This window comes from Antennarius striatus, chromosome 2 (assembly GCF_040054535.1).
Source record: "Antennarius striatus isolate MH-2024 chromosome 2, ASM4005453v1, whole genome shotgun sequence".
NCBI lineage: Eukaryota > Metazoa > Chordata > Actinopteri > Lophiiformes > Antennariidae > Antennarius > Antennarius striatus.
This window is the reverse complement of record NC_090777.1, coordinates 24865518-24884285: the sequence shown is the minus strand read 5'-3', so window position 1 is coordinate 24884285 and position 18768 is coordinate 24865518. Positions and strand designations below refer to the sequence as shown.

General features: G+C 40.8%; 2 protein-coding genes across 14 annotated transcripts in view; both read right to left on the bottom strand.

Annotated features, from left to right (window-relative positions):
• Positions 1-50: 50 nt before the first annotated feature.
• tmem269 (transmembrane protein 269) lies at positions 51-10455 on the bottom strand. Of its 3 annotated transcripts, none has more exons than XM_068339568.1 (7): positions 10302-10427; positions 8523-8569; positions 4761-4890; positions 3563-3660; positions 2950-3093; positions 2669-2869; positions 51-856 (listed from the first exon to the last, which is right to left on the bottom strand). In XM_068339568.1, the coding sequence occupies exons 2-7, from the start codon at positions 8545-8547 to the stop codon at positions 747-749; spliced, it is 708 nt and encodes a 235-aa protein (XP_068195669.1). In that variant the 5' UTR covers positions 8548-8569; positions 10302-10427; the 3' UTR covers positions 51-746. The 3 variants fall into 3 exon arrangements, with proteins under 3 accessions (XP_068195669.1, XP_068195678.1, XP_068195687.1); XM_068339577.1 differs by having other exon boundaries at positions 10280-10404; XM_068339586.1 differs by having other exon boundaries at positions 748-856; positions 2585-2869; positions 10302-10455.
• A 2460-nt stretch (positions 10456-12915) lies between these two features.
• Positions 12916-18768, bottom strand: part of hspg2 (heparan sulfate proteoglycan 2) — a 79340-nt gene continuing 73487 nt past the window's right edge. For 7 of the 11 annotated variants that reach the window (XM_068306608.1, XM_068306627.1, XM_068306679.1 and 4 more), the window contains 8 exons: positions 18421-18477; positions 16846-16921; positions 16672-16750; positions 16275-16322; positions 15919-15989; positions 15733-15816; positions 15466-15569; positions 12916-14851 (listed from right to left, as the gene is read on the bottom strand). In XM_068306608.1, the coding sequence (XP_068162709.1) occupies positions 14679-14851; positions 15466-15569; positions 15733-15816; positions 15919-15989; positions 16275-16322; positions 16672-16750; positions 16846-16921; positions 18421-18477 (692 nt within the window). In that variant the 3' untranslated portion in view covers positions 12916-14678. The remainder of the gene's footprint in view (positions 14852-15465; positions 15570-15732; positions 15817-15918; positions 15990-16274; positions 16323-16671; positions 16751-16845; positions 16922-18420; positions 18478-18768) is intronic. The other 4 variants (XM_068306636.1, XM_068306669.1, XM_068306697.1 and 1 more) reach the window with 2 other exon arrangements.

Below are 18768 nucleotides of genomic sequence, written 5' to 3'. Positions count from 1 at the left end.
CTGGTTGACAGCTGACTGCACAATGATGTCACACAGAAACGGGAGATTATTGAAGTTTATTTGGAGAATATGAGGAGGACTCAAAGACATTTAATATTTAATTTATAAACTTTTTAAAAATCTTTTTGAACAAATTGATAACATAAATACAATAATTTTTGTATACATGGCGTAGAGGTAAATATGGCTCTGTGGAGTGTTATCTTCATTTATGTGCCCAAACAGTTTTGAGTGTTGAAGGTTGCCCACCTCTGATCTAACTCTTCCAGTGTCTCGTTTGTGTTGCGCTCACTCCTCAACCAGGTTTCCTACTCCATGTGACCTTCTGTTGACTCACAGATTTTTCTGTAAATTATTGTTTAAGTCCCTGGTTCAACTCTGTCCTCGATTCTACAAGGACTGTCTTGAATACGACAGACCCACCATCTGAATTCCTTACATGACAGGTGGACAACGTTCATCATGTCCGCTAGTCATAGATGAATTGAGAATGTGTTATCCTCCCACAGCTGCAAAGATGTCAAACGTTGAGGTCTGACCAGACATTGGACATTGACCAGACATTGGACATCTTCTGTTAATGTGACCTCTGTGCTTCACACGCATCAATGGTTTGACTTCATGTTGTTCTCTAGTGAACGTTTAATCAGCTGACAAACTGATGGCATGATAAAACCAGGCCCAGATTTAATGTGGGATGCTCCACAGCAGGATGTCCAGCTTCACCTGGAGGAACTGGAACATTCCTACATTTCAGCATTCCAGAGGGATGTTGGGAACAACATATAGGAGACGGACCACAGCAGGTAGTAAACACATGCAGGTGGAAAGGAGGAGCAGAACAGCATGACCACACCTGGAAAAGCAAAAAGGAATTTTGAACCAAAATATTTCAATTCCTTTTGACAACGGGTGCAGTTAGTAAAGAAGAAAAAGCAATAGTTAATTCTTTACACTTTCTTTATAACTACATACGTCATTGAACGGACAAGGCTAGCAGCTCTGTGCACAGACAAACAGAAAAGCAACGAGTCGATGTTTAGAATGTTTGCATTCTATGGTGTTAGAGTTTCCATATGCACCAGCGTAGGAAAGCAGGACACAGTGGACAAAATGTGTTGAAAGAATCTTCATTTCTTTGATCAAAGTATCAACTTGGGTTTTCCAACTAAAAATCACTTTGTTCTGTCTTGGGAATTTCTAGTTAAACAATGGAAATGGCCACATACTACGTCAGCTCACACAAATAAATAGCACAACATTAGCCTTGTTTTTCGTATAATGTTCTAAACACAGCAGATAGACAACAACTGACACATATTAGGCTGATTCAGGCTGATGGTTCACTCTTCCCTCAGAGAGTCAAACCCAACACTATAAATACACAGCCATTGTACATTTGGGACTCTTGTGCAGAGGTACATTCCTGTGTCTGTTGAGTTCAGCACTGTATATTCATTAACATTGTAATCTGAACTTCTCCAGCAAACTGTTCACGTCACAAATTGTCTCATCCTTGAAGCTACACCTCTCAACTGAGATCAGAGAACTTGAACAGGGTTTTTGCTTAGAGAATCTGTCAACATCAAATAGCTCAAAAATTGGGATATGAGATCCCACAGTGACAAAGTTTTGACTTCTCTCGTAATATAATCAAATAGGGAATTATTTGGTATAAAAAGGCAAAGAAAGTGGGCTTCAATTAAATTAGGCTGAGTAAGTTAAAAGCATCAAATCAAAGTTTGAAGTCCAAACTCAGTTATAAATCCATTCTAAATTATATGTTTTCTATCACGAGCAGCCTCGGTTCAAGAAAGAAAATTAGAAAATATGGAGGTGGTATTTGAGTACAAAGAAGTCAGGTAAAACTAGAATAGACAAGGTCAAACCGGTACAACTACTGACTGGTGTTGTCTGACTAGGTGAAATGTTGCTCAAGCTTGCCAGAATTATAATCAACCAAACAAGCAATGAACCTGTTGAAAGATAGACCCAAACAGTCTGTAAACCTGATTGAAGAAAGTCTGACGGGACCATTCTCTGATCCCACAACAACGATCTCACAAATGATAAATCTAATAAAAATAAAAGATTGTGAAAATGAGACATTCAGAACAAGTCTTAAAACAGTTTTTGAAAGGTCCCTCTCCCCGGCTACATCCACCAGCTGACTGATGGATCCCAAGGCGTTCCCAGGCCAGTGTCAAGTCTGACAGCTGGGAGGAAACCTCAGACCTGGAGCACCTGGAGATCTGGAGCAGACCCAGGACCAGGTGGAGGTGAACCAATAACCAATGTAGCCAATAACTAACAGCCAACAGCCAGTAACCGACAATCAATAACCAATAACCAAGCTTTTTGTGTTGGCAAAAGTGTTGTTTTTAAACAGCTGGTTCTATATTATCATTAGTATAAATGCCCCCCTATTATTATTCGTGCTGTATTCAGGTGGTTTGTCTCTGTGCTGTTGCCGCACAGCAACAAAAGACATTGCTGTGAAAACTATTAAATGTATGATGGCACAAAACAGAATTTTTAAACGTGATAACTGGCCAACAATTGGACGCTAGATGTTCGCCTGTACCCTTGTTCGTCAATGGATTGCTGATGTTCACCAGTATTCAAACCCTCAGTGTGAACGATGGGGAGCTCTGTCTAACTTCTTCACCTCCAGCGTAGACCACTTTCTTCCAGGCCTCAGACTCCAGCACTCTGTCATGGGGATAAGAATTGTGACTGATCATAAAAGGGATGGTGGCCACTGTCATGACCCACAGCACTGCCATGTTCCCCTCCGACAGCACAGAGGCACTAGCCAGGATGACCGAGGAGTAGGTGCAGGGCAAGCCATGGTACACCAACGGGACCTCTGGGGAGTAAAGAAGTTCATTACATCACTGGGTGTCAGGAAACTACCAAACTTATTAGAGAACTATCCAAACAACTTACCGCTGGCGAAGAAACAAATACGCACGACAACAAAAAGGACATAAGATATGCAGAGAATGTTGTCCAACAGGTTGGGTGTTCTGAGCAGCAGCGCAGTGGCGATCCCAAAGGTGGTGAAGTCAGCATACTCATCCAGCTTGGCGCCTGAGAATAGATTCAGGTGATGATTATTGACTCTGTGGTGCCGCAAGGAAGTAGTCGCTATTCTGGTGTTTAAACACGATAATAGAACAATATTGGAGTGTAAATGTGAACAAAAACTATGTCACATAAACTGGCATTAACGTCTGAAAGACATCCACAAAGCCCTGTGAAATGTCCCCAGATGTGGGACTGATTCTGGGCTGCAGAGAACATCTGACCTTCTAAAGTGGAGGCATTCTAAAACAGATGTCATTGATTTACTTCTCATTAACATACTGGAATATTTTAAACTAGCAGTGGCACATGGTGTGTTTTCACATCAGGACACCGTTACAGATTTAACTACAGTTCAATCATGGAGATTAATTGGTCTTTCTTCTGAAGAAAGTCCAAATAAAAACAACCCAACTAAAGCTTCTAAAGCTTCTCTTTGGAAGAAACCACAGATAAGAACAGCACACCCGCTTACCCAATGCTGAGCAGGCATTCAGTCGCCTGGCAACTGCTCCATCTGCCAAATCCAGCAGGTAGCCAATCAGAACAAGCCAACATGCTGCATGATGGTGTCTGAGGATAACAATGGAGTTAGGTTGAGCTCTTTGATCATAGAATCTCATTTCCAAAGGTCAACTACTCACAGAAAAATGCTGAAACTTAAAGGGACAGTAAAGTTAATTTTAAGTGACATATATGTTATTCATCATTATGAAAAATAGAAGAAAAAAGAAGAAATAAATAAATACCAGGCTACATCACTGTAGCCCGGTATAGCTTAGCAGCCAATCACAATGGCCCAGCAGAGCTTAGCAGCCATTGCGATTGGCTGCTAAGCTCTGCTGGGCTACAGTGACGTATGACGCCCATGGAATCCGGAAGCTGCTGCGGCACAGGTTTTAAGCTTTTTTGACCGAAAGGATGATGCTACGCACATAAAATTTATTTTTTCTTCTATTTTTCATAATGATGAATAACATATATGTCACTTAAAATTAACTTTACTGTCCCTTTAACAGATTAATTTCTAACAGTGTTATAAACAATTAATTAATAGCTCTTTTCAAAAGAGATCTCATATTCCAGGTATCAAAATAGTGATAGTCAGAACATGCAAACTCTGCACAGGGCAGGATGCGAACCCAGAACTGCCTTGCCATTCAGATACAAGCAATCATCGCCCTGTCCAAATTTTTCTTGGACATACAGTAGATGTTTTGGGACACCACCGCTGGTTGTTGGATGGAAGACAACATCAGCTGAACCCAGATCTTGTTCTTGTTGGCAGAATAAAGATTAGCACACATGGGTTCATTATTTTTGCATTTTTTAAAATACTTTATCATTGTTTACTGAACTTGTATAAAAGTAATTATGCAAAGGCAAAGTATGCTTGTCTGTTAGTTGACATAATCTAGAGGGGTTCGGGGCTGGTGGAATGGATTAAAATGATTTGTTATTTTTAATGGTGATATTCTGTGTATGTCAGTCAGAAATCAATGATATAACAGTATAATGTAATACCCTGAATGTTTCTGATGGTCTTACTGAAAGAGCTTTTTGTATTTCATCCCTCAGATCCACTATAAACCAAACATGTTGTATATTTTCAGACCCGGTCTGGTCTGCAGCTGGGTCTGACCAATGATTCAGAACACTGTTTTCTCACTCACCCATTTAGACTGCTGAGAATTGAGGACATGCCCATGACCATGTTGGCAACGGATAGAACATTAGCTGCGTTTTTACGTGCAAACTCTCTGACCTGGACCCCCATGGCCATGTTGGTCCACCAGGAGAGACCTGAGACCACAAAACAACAGCAGTTACTTCTAGTTCTGCAGAAGCTTAGGTAAAACTAAAAGCTGCATCCTTACTGGGTGATGGGATGAGGAACTCGTCTGTCAGGGAAAACTTAACCTCTCATACTCAAACCTCAGCTGGACTGAGAGGGACGCTAATGCTTTAACAGTATTTTTCTGTCTCCTGTCTTCTGCAGAGCAGACAGACAACGTCCTGAAAAATATCACTCATTTAAAGTTGCAGCAGCAACTTCAAGTGTTGTTTTCACTCTGATCTTCCTGTTCCTCCAAGGTCAGATCACTTCAAGAGAGTTTTCATTGCTTCAGGCTCAGAAGGAAGTCAGTGTGTCTTTGGCTTCTTGCTTTGGTCTCAGTTACAACCTAATTTTCATTTTTCAATCCTTGGCAGTCAGTTCTTAAAGGTCTCTGCAGTTTTTCTGATCCACATTCATTAATTCTAATAGCTAACCTAGTGCTAATAATAAAACATATTGCATATGAACTTCTCGTGTTTAATATGTACATTACGCACGAGAATCTCACTGCTCCTATCACCAGTGACAATGTACTGTTAAATGAAGCACCTGATCAGGTTATACAAGACTCTATACCTGAAAGTATCCCAGTTTTTTTTATCTCATTGTGTTTATAGGTCAGTACCTCCCAGATTCATTCAGACACGGTATTTGATTAAGATTAATACATCCTAGGCTGTTAAACTGTTTAACAATAATTTTAGTGATACTACCACATTTAAATTTGGCCTTTTAAATTTTAGATTATTGTCATCTAAGGCCTTGATTGTGAATGATTTAATTCTTCAGCATGGCCTGGATATGATTGCTTTATGTGAAACATGGCTAAAACCAAATGTCTTCTTACCGTTAAAATGAAGCTTCACCACCTGATTTTACATATGCTCAAGCCGCAAGGGCTGATAAAAGGGTGGAGGTGTTGCTTTAGTTTACAAATCTATTCTGAACCTGATTTCTAATCTAGATATTCATTTTACCTCTTTTGAGGCTCTTGTTCTAAAACCATCGCCTACAGCTGTAAACAGCAGGCTTGATCTTGTAGTAGCATATAGACCACCTGGTCCCTTTTCTTTATTCTTAGAAGAATTTGGTGAATTCATTTCTGATCTAATTACTCAATCTGATGAGTTTATTGTGGTTCCTTCTCTGGGTGTTAAAACCCAATTAGTCTCTTTAACACACTTAGAGACCATCTCTCTTGAAGGACTATCGAAGTTGGTCTCAACCTCTAAACCTACTACATGCCTCTTAGACCCTCTCCCAGCTAAACTTATGGCAATTGCTGGGCCCTACTATGTTAAATGTAGTTAATCTTTCTCTTGCAACTGGTGTTGTTCCCATTAGCTTTTAGTCGGCCGTTGTTAAACCTCTGCTTAAAAAGCCACATCTTGACCAAGAGTCTGCTAAATAATTATAGACCAGTTTCTAACCTTCCATTCTTATCTAAAATACTAGAAAGGGTAGTATCTCAACAGCTCTTAGATTATTTATCATTAAGCGGTCTTTTCGAACCGTTCCAATCAACTTTTCGGGCCGGCCATTCCACTGAAACAGCACTAACTAAAGTTGTAAATGATCTCCTATTAAATATGGACTCTGATGCCACTTCTGTTCTCTTACTTTTGGATCTTAGTGCAGCGTTTGACACAATAGGTCACTGTATACTCCTTGACCGACTGGAGAGGCAGTTTGGTGTCTGTGAGTTAGCTCTTGCTTGGTTAAAACCTTATCTATCTGATAGGACACAATGTGTCTCCTACAATAATAAAACTTCCGCCTTCTCCGACGTCAAATATGACGTACCTCAGGGGTCTGTACTTGGTCCTTTGTTATTCTCCATGTATGTTGCACCTCTTGGTTAAATTACACGCAGCTTTGGAATAAGTTTCCATTGTTATGCTGATGACACACAACTTTACATGCCCATAAAAGCAGATGATCGATCTGAATTAATTAAACTAGAGGCCTGTCTTTCTGCCGTGAATAGTTGGATGTCCAGTAAATTCTTGCTCCTAAACCCAGACAAAACAGAGATGTTAATCACTGTCCCTGCCCGACATAGAAACCAATTTGAACAAATAACAATATCTGTAGATAACTGTTTAATAACCCAAAGTTCAACATTCAAGAATCTTGGAGTAACGTTAGATTCAACTCTCTCCTTTGACCAGCATATTAAAGAGGTGACAAAGATCGCCTTCTTTCATCTACGTAATATCTCCAAAATTAGGTCCTCTCTATCTATGACTGATGCAGAAATTCTAATTCATGCCTCTGTGTCCTCTAGACTTGACTATTGCAATGTTCTGTTATCGGGGTTGCCTTGGTCTAGTACTAGGGGCCTTCAGATGGTTCAGAATACAGCAGCAAGAATATTAACTAAAACTAGGAAATTTGACCATATCACCCCAGAATTAGCTGCATTACATTGGCTCCCGATTCATGTTAGATCCAATTTTAAGGTACTTTTATTGATGTATAAAAGCATTAATGGGCTTGCTCCAACCTACTTGTCTGATATGGTTAAACCTTACACTCCGATTAGGGCTCTCCACCCTTAGAATACAGGTCTCTTGTATGTTCCCAGGGTTAAAAAGAAGTCAGCTGGCCAGAGGGCCTTCTCCTGTCGTGCCCCTTTCCTGTGGAATAATCTCCCTATAGATATTAGAAAGTCTGAATCCGTAGATATCATTAAATCTAGACTCAAAATGTATCTGTTCTCCCTAACATATAACTAATATTGGGGGGGGGGCAGTCTCAATGTTTAGGTTTAGCCTAGTCCTGCCGACGAGCCGACGGATTTCTTAGTTAGGCCCCTGCCTCCCGTTAATCCTCTGCCATTCTGGTCCCTCTAGCACCACCCTCGCCCCTGTTCTCTCTCTCAGGCCTCTGTGTGGTGGATCATCGGCAATCGGCTTCCTCTGTCCACTTCCTTGGCTGGCAATAGCACAAGCTGCACAATGGTCCTGTTTCACCATCCACTAGGGGAGTCTGGTTTCATCTCATTTGGTTCAGCTGTGGTTTTTGGGTTTTGGCAGGGGTAATCACACACTGTAACTTTTTTGAGAACAATGACTTGGGCATTATTTGGTCTGTCCTTAGAGTGGTGGATCCTCAGCAATTGGTGACCTCTGTGTGCTTAATCGGCTGGTGGTGACTCGCTCTACTGGATGGATCAGCGTGCCTCTGTCATACATTTATTATTGTTATTGTTACTGTCATTACTGTGTTGTTAATCTGTACATGCGATATCTATTGCTTCGTCTGTCCACTCCAGGAAGACGGGTTCCTCCCCTGCAGTCTTCCCGAGGTTTCTCCCATCCATTTTTTCCCTTGTTAAAAGGGTTTTGGGGGGAGTTTGTCCATTTCCGATGTGAGGGTCGTACTGCTCGCAGTGCACAAAGGTCAAAGGGATATCGTCCATGTGCAGATTGTAAAGCCCTTTGAGACATTGTTTGTGAATTTGGGTTATATAAGAATAAATAAACTTGAAACTTGCAAAACATATGTAGAATAATTTTACCGAAATGAAGTACATATTCTGTAGGACAGGTGTGTGTTTTGTTCAGGTAAAATTCAGGTAGAAACCTGTACCTACCTGAGAAGGGACCCGGGACCGTCATGGCTGTCCCTGCTTTACAACAGCTGTGAAATTCAAGTTAAATGCATCATATGAGTGAGGCTGAACCTTACAGAACCTTATAGAACCTTTACAGAATGCTGGTAGAAGCGGGACAATAGCTTACGTCAGACAGAAAACACAACCTTCAGAATCCGAGTCATGGTGATCACTACATGTACTTTACTACTGTTTTGAAGTTTACGACAGCATTCACACATGATCTGGTGATCGATTTCTTATGTTCCACTTCACAGTTGAAGGTTTTTAAATTAATCGTTACTTTGCAGATCGAGGTATTAGATATGTAATGATACTGCTAGAGATGATTGTAAGGGTTCAAATGAAGGACTGATATCAGAGTTATATGCATATGAATGCATTATTATACATTATTTGAACTTCATGACTTGCTTCTGAAACTACTAGCTCGCAAATGCATTAGAGTATTACCAAATCAACCGAACCCCTGAGTCAATCTCAGGGGTTCGGCGGAGACGAAGGTCAAGACAAAACACCTGACACGATGTTTTGTCTTGACAAGATGTGTCAAAACATCCTACAGAATGTGTCGGGTGTTTTGTGTCGGGTATTTTGTCGGCAAAAGACACGATGTGTCGGCAAAATCACCCGACATGATGTGTCGGGTGATTTTGACGTTTGACACATCGTGTCAATTTGTGATGACATGCCCCCCTTAGCCATCAGTAGCTGCAGGTGATCACGTGACGCTACATTGATTAGCCTACCTGTGCTACATGGGATTTTGCGCACTCAGTAGTCAATTTATGCCTGTCATGATGGTATGTCATCTGATTGCTTTCTTAATATTTTAATTCATAGTAACTATGTTGAGTAAAAAAAGAAAATGGTCGGACGAATATGTGCAACGTGAATTTACATGTACTGTGTAACGGAATGTGATTGGAGTCAGCGTTCTGCATGATTTGCAATATCAAGTTGAGCAACTCTAGTCTCGCCCTGGCAAAAATAAAAGAACACTTCCTTAAGCTGCATGGAAAACAACAGAAACAGACTAAGTTGTGAAAATGACGTCAGAGTAGCACTTGCCAAGGTGAAGCCACGCGTATCTGAACTGGTCTCTCTATAACAACAGCAGAAGTCACTGATTTGCAGGTAGGTCATTTCATGTGAGTTCATGCACTGTCTTGGTTTTGTTCTTTGAAAAAGGTGACTTTATTGCACCATTCATTAAATACACTAGGAAAACAGTATTTTCCGCACTTAAAAGCCTTTAATTTTCTCAATTTCTTATAATCCAATGTGCCTTATAAATGAAAAAAGTTTTAAAATAGACCATTCATTGAAGATGATTTCTCAGATGCATTTTATAATCCAGTGGCTTTATGTATAAATTAAAAAAAAATAGGGCATTCATTGAAGGTGCGCCTTATAATCCAGTGTGCCTTATGTATGAAATTTTTTTTTTTAAAAAGGCTGTTCATTGAAGGTGCGCCCTACAATCCAGTGTGCATTATAGTGTGGAAGATACTGTACTTATATCTTAAATTAAAAATAAATAAATAATTTTTCTTTACTAAAGAAGGGTTTGGTGAGTGAGCATACGAAAACCAGCAGGGTTCGGTACCTCCAACAAGGTTAAGAACCACTGCTTTGAGTTCAGAGTTGATCATTTCAAAGGTAGAGGAAGAGGAGCAATAATGTTAAAGATGAAGATAAGCACAACTTAAACACACTTAAAGAATGAAACACACCTGTATGAAGAACATCTCCTACCTGAAAGGACCAGTCCAGATTGATCCGGTGGTGGAGATGTTGTTTCTTTCCTTCTTTCTTTTTTAGTCTGTTCATGTCTTCATGTGTTCATAAGCACCACACTGTTTACTGACAACTTCACACATGATCTCACCGTGTCCTTTTAAAGAGGATGGACCAACCGACCCACTGGAATATTCCACCGAATGTGACATGATCATGGCTGCAGCTCAGGTACCACAGCTGACTAAAAGTAAAACCTTAATCCATAAAACTGAACAGCTACAAAGCATAAATTGGCTACATGCTAATTCTATTATTTAAAGTTTTTAGCTTGTTGTCTTGTGTGATTAGTAGTTTGTACATCTGAAAATGTTGTCACTGGATTTTGGTCCATTTTTCAAAGAGATTTTGAGACAGCTCTGTGGACCTGCCTGAACATTGAACCTTTATTCTAGAGTTATCATGAAAACAATAACAGCATCCTCCAAATTTGGCTCTGACCCATGACATGTTCTGATAGTTTTATGTAAATACATTAACTGTTAGAGTATTCAAATTGGACCCCAAGAAAGCGACGGAGAAAAGAGGAAAAGAAAAGATGAAGAAAAGACTTTTTTTGTCCATACAAACAAAGCAAGAGATCATAGAAAAGCATGAAAAAGGGATGCGTTTGGTTGATCTCTCCGAAGAATATGGCCGTAATGCATCTACAATCGCCACGGGTGGTTGGAGAAGGTCAAAAGGAGGACTGGAATTCACTCTTTTGTTCGGCATGGTGAGGCAAGAGGGCATGAAACAAAGAGGGCAAAAAACAATGACGACCGCAGTTAAAAGGTAAATGACCGTTAAAAGGTAAATGACCATCATTTTTATTCTTTACTCTATTCTTTGTTTTGTTACATTATGCAAAACTCTCATTTATTGTGTAATAATCTAATTGTAACATGTATTTGTTACATGTTTTGATGCATATTTATGCTTTATAAAACATTTATGTCTGAATTTTGGGGGGCTTGGAACGGATTAGGGCATTTGCATGGAAAACGCGTCTCTACTTACGAAATTTTTCCAGAACTACTTAATTTCGTAAGTAGAGGTACCACTGTATATAGAAAACAGTTGTTGACCTGAAAGCTGAAGGAAAACTGAATAAATTGATTATAAAAATAGGAAGTTAACTTTTCAGTACATATGTTGTCTCATTTTAAATCTGCTTTGTTTTTCTATCAAAAATTTCATCTTAAATTGGTTATAAATGAGTGAACAGCTCTCAACTAAACCCCTAAACCCCCTCACCCCCACCCCAACCCTCCTGCCATTGGTCAACAACAACAGTTCAGCTGAACAAACATCTTCCTATCGCCGTCCCTATAACGAGGCCATTCCGTCAAAAGAGATGATCTTCTCATGTCAGATGCTTTTAAAAAAAATGTATTATCATTTATTGATCATTTTTCTTCATGAATGGTCCACATGTTCTCGATAGGGATTAGGCCAGATGGGATGGAAGTTGAACCCTTCTTGAGGTATTTTTTCCCCATGTTTTAAACTTTTGACTCTTTAAAACAAAGAGTGATCGCTTCTCGATACCTGAGCTGAAAGATATTTTCTGTTTAGTCTGTTTTGGCTCATTTCATCTGAGGTCAAGAAGCTGATTCATCCCTAGCACACCTTGATCACTTTAGGCCACATCCTTCTTCATTACACAAACACACATCACCTGATAATACTCACATCCAATTAGGTCAAGTTTACAGACTGGAAATCATAGAAAACATGCTTGAAACAACTACAAGCATGAGATACTGACTTGACTAACACACACATGTGCTGACAGAGAACATGTATGTTGCTTTGAGACAGACCTGAATGAAAAGAAAAGATGTCCTCGAGATAGTGCAAAATGATTTGTGCCAACATCCATCAAACAATCAGCCAAAAGTCTGTCAATAAAAAATGAAGCAGGAACCAGAAGGGGAGGAGGTTCATGAGATAATCCTCACCACATCAGCCACTTGTGTTAAATGAACTGGCCTGACTGGTTTTGGATGTACCAGATGATGATGTCAGTGTAAACAGGCTGGAAATGTCAGGACTGTATTTTATGTGTGCTTTTGATTTTTTAGGCAAGATTTTGCTTCCATTCCTTTCGAGGAGACAGTGTTTACAGAATCAAACTGTTTCCTTCCTTCGTTGTGTGGTTGAACCACAACACAACATACTACAAGTCAAGTGCTGACGTGAGCTTTGTGTCATACTTTGGATAAATCTTTACACATTTCAGTAACATTTTCAGAGCCGGTTGTAGTTTGAATCTTGACTTGAACAAGTCGTACACGTATTAAAACAGGAGTATTTTGCTTGTTTTTTTGTTTGGTTGGTCAATCCCTCAGAACCCAGCTGGGTTCTGGGGTTGTAACTACTGTGATGATTTTTGTGCTTATTATTATTCATTAGTAGGAAAGGCCTACTTAGCTGAATAAATAAAGGTGTAAAACCAACTGGACATTTATTTTAGGAAGGGGAACATATCAGCTCTTCATGGAACCAGGAATCATGGAATCATTGCTCAGGCAAACTTCAGAAAAAATTCAAAATTCAATTAGGAAAGCAGACAAATAAATCTCACAAATTTACAAATAGCACATGAATTTTGATTTTAATTAAGAAAAACCAAGGGCAGGGGGAACGTCCTCATTACTGGAAATGGATTTCAGGTCATCCTAACAGACAACATCTCATCTCGTACAATTTTACTCACTGAACCAAGTTTTCCATTTTTATTCTGCCAGAAGTGAAACAGTAAAATGTCCACAAAAAAAAATTTAAAATGGAAATCTCCAACATTGCTAAAAGTGCAACTTTCATATTTTGCAACCACATGTGATATATATATATGAAAGTCCAGTTTAAGAGATGCACCAAAGGGGCTCACACACTTCAGTGTCCCAAACCTGGACCCTAGAAGGTCCATCTTTACACCAGAACAAACCCGATGATGCCGTCTGGTACAGAAATATTTTTTCGTTCTACTGTGTCAGACTTTTTCATGTAATGAATAGTCAGTCCCAGTCAGGCACACATGAACCTGTCCTGGATTTTTGGTGGGCCGTATTCTGGGCCGTATTCAAACTAAATAAAGAGTGGGAGGAGAGGGGGAGGCAGTACAGATAACCAGGAAAAAAAGAGACCAATTCAAGCCTTAAAATGAAAAAAGAGGAAGAGAAAAAACATTAAATAAATAAAAGGAAGCGACTCTGGTTGAAATGATAGTGCTCATGCATAGGGTATTAATACAAATATTTTACGTGTACAAAAAAAAAGAAAGTCTTGTGAAACTGTGACTGCACCTTAGCAGTTTTGTGGGGATGGCGGCTAAAAGTGGGCGAGCATGCTGTGTTTAGGCGACGCTAGTGGTCACAGTACCAGCAGGAGGCTTCATCACATGACCAGACAGAGAACACGTAGGGTTCTCTGTCGAGGCTTCACGTGGTGAAAACCAACCGGCAGCCCTCGGCGCACGTCGATGACTACATAAACAACTTGAGGTCATGTGACAGACAGGAAACAACAGCACCACAAATGTTCCTTCCTGTCTGATTTTAGCACCGAGTTTTCTTTCCTGTTTGTAAATAAACAAAGACAGACACGGAGGAAACAGTGGCACCATGAAGCGGTGGCGAAGCAGGAAGCAGGGCTGCAATGTTTTGCTTTATTTTATTATGGAGAACCTGAGGTGTGAACTAAAGCTGTGCGTGACTGGTACCGGTACCAGGACAGGGTCTGTGACCATGTGTGTGTCTGCAAAAAGACATAAAAGCATGCTCGTAAAAGAAGAAGAGTTTCCTCTACAGACGTGAAGAAAGATGACCTAAAACAACTTCAAGTATTAATGCGGTTAAAGACCCGGACGCAGCGTTAGGATCCAGAAAGAACTGCAGGATAGTCATAGAACAGTTATGGTTAGTTTGCATGTTCTCCCCCACAAATAAAATATATATGTATATATAGATTCATATGTATATAAATAAAAATTCAGTGCTGTAAAAACATCTCCAACTCCATAGGATCTGACCCATCGTACGAGGCCTAAGGCTTAACTCTGACTCTACTACTGCTGGAAGTCTGTAAACTGTTGTCGTGTGTTCAAAGTCCTTCATTGGGAAAACAACACTGAGGAAGAGGAGACGCGTTAACTTTCTCTGTCTCTCTCCTTTTGGTTTTACTGCACACAGAAACATCCTGTTGTCTCATCGTGGGGTTTTTTGGCAGCAGCAAAGCACCAAGTTTCTGCTGTGTGTATGTGTGTCATGTGTGTGTGTGCATGTATGTGTGTGTGTGACACGTTACGCCATAGTCTCTTTGTGTGTTTGCGTTCATGTGTTGTGGTGTGATCTATAAGAAGCACGGTTGCACGTTGAAGCCTTGGGCTGCGTGGGCTTGCAGGTCGATGGCCTGGGCCGGATGCTGACCCGGCTGGGCATTCATCAGCGTCAGGTTCCTCACGCAGCCCGTCATCCCCCCCGAAAACTTCCCTCCTGTCATGTTGGCCATGTCCGGAGCACCACCTGATACACACACACACACACACACACACACACGCACACACACACAGACGAAGACACAGAGTGATTGGCTTCCTCTTTAAACTTACAAATGTTCAGTTGTTTTGAAAGAAACAAAATAGAATAATTTCTGTAGCTAGCAGCTAATTAGCAAAATAAGACTTTTCTATTAACTTACCAGCTAACAGCCTACAGTTATAAAGTGAGAAATTTGCAAACAACTTTTGTCAGAATTAGCCTTCTGGCTAACAGCTAACATTCTCTTCAGGTATATTGGCTAACTGTTCCACTGACCCCGCGACCTGCGTTAGCGGATTAAGCGGGTTGGAAGATGAATGAATGTTCCACTGACTACTACTTACGGAGGTCATGGAGATCATTGTACATCATGATGATGTCACAGATTTGAAATACAAATTTAACAAATAAAAAAATCAGAAATGAATAACAGCAGGAAGTTGAATTGGTCCACTGAGCGGGTTTAGAACCAACTCCTTTCTCCTGCCGGCCTATCAGGTATGTTTCATTCATTATAAACCATTAAAGGAAAAGTTTAAAGTTTAATGTTGTACCCTACAGTGGGGTTCTCTCAGAGCGCCACATTTCTGCCCACTCACCCAGGTATATACTTCCTTTGGTGTTGACCATGAGGCTTTTGCCTTTAGACAGCCCATGCAGTGCCGGTTCTCCATCCACCTGGATGTAACCATCTCTTCCAGTTCTGGAAAGAAGTGTGTGAAACAGTGAGTGATATCGTTTCAGGGTGGCTGTAATACCAAGATGCAGCTGGTCCTTTAATGGGTTCAAAGATATCAGCCCACTTCAATAACGTTAATGTTACATCGTGGAACCCAGAGGCCACAGGATGCGATGTGTGATCTCACCTGACCGCTGTGATCTTATGCCACCTCCCATCATTGATAGATTTGCGAGACCTGATTTTTGCCTCTCCACTGCCCAGCTGGTAACTGGATATCAGACAAATCATCTCCATCAATGCAATACTAAATAAAATACAACTGAAAGTCAACGAGGCACCAGGAGATGTCCAGAGACGACCCGACACTCACCTGAAAACAAGGTGTCCATTCTCCAGACCGAGGCTGATGAAGTCCTTGCCTCTGCCGTATTCTCCAAATTCCTGGAAATAAATGCATTTAGTCCACAGAGAGCCGAGACACTAGAGGTCACTGTCCTGCAGGACGCTTCCACATCAGCTGGCGTGAATGCCAACATCATATAAGGCTTAAATACATCCTGACAACCTTTTATGTGAGATATTAAACCTTTCATGCAAAAGAAAATAACAACGCCGGTCATTATGGATATTGTGCGGCACATTCAGACGTTTCAACAACATGAAATTCTTCAGAAATGTGTGTATGGAAACATGCCAAGTCATGATGGAGTGTGTTTGAGTCGATACCTTTTTACTAGCATGCACCTTTCGCAAATTGCGAGCGCCAGTTGTCTCCTGAGGAAGATGGAGTTAGAGAAGCAACATGCATTTATTTAGTGTTGTCAGACGCATCAGCCAACATGCCTCACAAACATTACAGTCTGTCTGGTGTGGATTAGACAGTGTGATGATGAATGCTGAGCGTGTGAGTCACTGCAATGAAGAGGTGGATGAATCACAGTCGCCGCATCGGTAACAAGACAATGAATGTTACTTCTTGTCGAATTAGATGGTGTGATGGATGCTGAGGTGTCATGGAACGTTAGCATGAGGATAAAAGGTGACAGGAAAGGATGTGATTATGTTGTTGGGTTTGGGTTTAACCGCGGGTTCGAGTCAAGGCGGGACCAGGACCAGGACTCACCACGCCCTGCCACAGGATCAGACCCTCTGGGGAGCCGGTGTTGATCTCCAGCTCGATGGTCTCTGGAGAGTCATAGGCGCTAAAGTAGAAAGAGTGACAAGTAATCAATGTTGTAACAACAACAACAACAACAACAACAGTATAAATAATAGCAGAAAAGCTAACTACTCTTACCTTCTTGGGAAAATGGATTTAGGGAGAGCGATGTATCCATCACTATGGAAATGAGCTGCATACTGGTAGGGTGAATCTACAAACAATGCAGGAAATACAAGTTAAAGAAAGTTCAATATTCACTGTTACGATGCCCTCTACTGGCCAGAAGATGAAAGAACCCTGATTAGACCAGGAGGTGTGAAAGCTCCTTTTATTAGTTTGGGACTTCTGAAGCTTGAAGGTTATGGAGATCTCAAACTCATTCTTCCTCTAACATGTGAAAAATTTTACTTGCAAACAATAAAACTACCGACACTGTGGAACGATTGGCCTCTGATGACAATAAACTAGATACGTATTAGAAATTTCTATCATTACTCTTTCATGAACTTCTTTTTTCTTGACACAACAATCTGAAATCAGAGAGAGGAAACATTACTATGTCGTCAATGATCTCAGCTGTTTAAGGCCAATACCATATGTTTGAATTTTGGCAGCATTAGCTAAATTATCTACCAGTGAGACCATGTGGTGCAGGAATACTTTGGAAAATGGACAAACATAAATATTATGTTGAAGCAAACGTGTAAATTAAATACCGTACTTCAACTTTTTGCATACGAGGGAATAAATATGCAAATAATGCAAATTCTTCAAGAACTAACAAACTAAAACAACATCCAGGAGGGGGGGAGGAAACACCATTAAATGGACCATTCTACAAGTTGGCTTGCATGGCCCCACCCCTCCACAAAGATTGGTTGAAATTGATTTGATCGTTTTTCTTTAAATTAGGGGAAATATTGACAAATTTGCATCTGGTAACGTAAAAGAAGGAGGATCTAAGTACTGTAAGTGGAATAGGGTGTTTCCAGGCTCACGCCCCATCCATCTACTAAATTTCTGGAAACTCGTGCAGGAGTTTTTGCGTAATCTTACTAACGCAAAAAAAAAAAGAGAGCGACAAACAAACCAACACACATGTGAAAAGACCTCAACGACGGCAAATGTCTTGAACGAGAATAAACCAGGCTCCAAGATGCAGATTCCTTTATGCCATTCCTCACATGCTCCATAGTCTGACCTTCCTGAGGTCAAATTCACTCACCATGGGTCCATGCTCAAATACCACATCAGGAATGGAGAATATGCTTGAGACCCCCTCTCAGCTTACCCCCACGTCAGTATACAACGTTGGTTAGTAGCAGCGAAAATGTGCGGAGCAGATTTGAGTGTTCTCACAGATTCAGCGAGGAAGACTAGTATGTTGTTTTCTTGTTTCAGAGACAGGGACAAGGTTTGATGTTGTGAGAAGCCGTCTTTCTGGTATCGACACGATGACAAACCAGGAAGGGGAATTCCACATTTGCACATAACAACTGATTTCCCACCCAAGATGTGCTGACTTCTTTAGACAGATGCAGAATTCCCCTCTCCCAACGTTCCAGTGGGGATAACAGCCTGTTTGTTTTTTTGATCAAACACATGTTAGGTGACAGACAGTTTGGGTTTGAAAGGGATGAAGGGCCCCTCGAGCTCTGATGGGCCCCTGTTAGTCACGGTCATGTCAGGCAGAATATTGAGATACTGTACCATTCGCCTCGCTAGCTTCCACATTCCACTGGGCCTCAGGGAAGCTGGGGACCTGGCCTGTGTGTGCAGGATATAGCCATGTGAGTGCATGGGGTAAAACATACATACACTAAGTACTTAGGGTTAACCCTCCCAGCATGCACTGCAAAGCTGGGAGCAAACTGCGTGATGTTCAAAGTGCTTATGGCTGGAGAATGAGAGTCCTGTGGCTTGCTGTCATCCCACAGCTGTGAACATCTGTGACTGCAGGGTGGAGGGGGAGGCAGTTTGGGTGTGTTTTAAAACTATGATAATAATATAAAGAGCAATGAAATCAAACCGGAACATGTTCAGCTCTTCCTGAGTTGG

What these genes read in the sequence shown, in the direction of transcription:
- tmem269 (XM_068339568.1), bottom strand. Translation starts at nt 8,547, where the DNA reads ATGACGGTCCCGGGTCCCTTCTCAG. An exon ending in ATTCTCAGCAGTCTAAATGG is followed by an intron (nt 3,661 to 4,760) that starts GTGAGTGAGAAA and finishes TGTTATCCTCAG; the next exon opens with ACACCATCATGCAGCATGTT. An exon ending in TATTTGTTTCTTCGCCAGCG is followed by an intron (nt 2,870 to 2,949) that starts GTAAGTTGTTTG and finishes TTTACTCCCCAG; the next exon opens with AGGTCCCGTTGGTGTACCAT.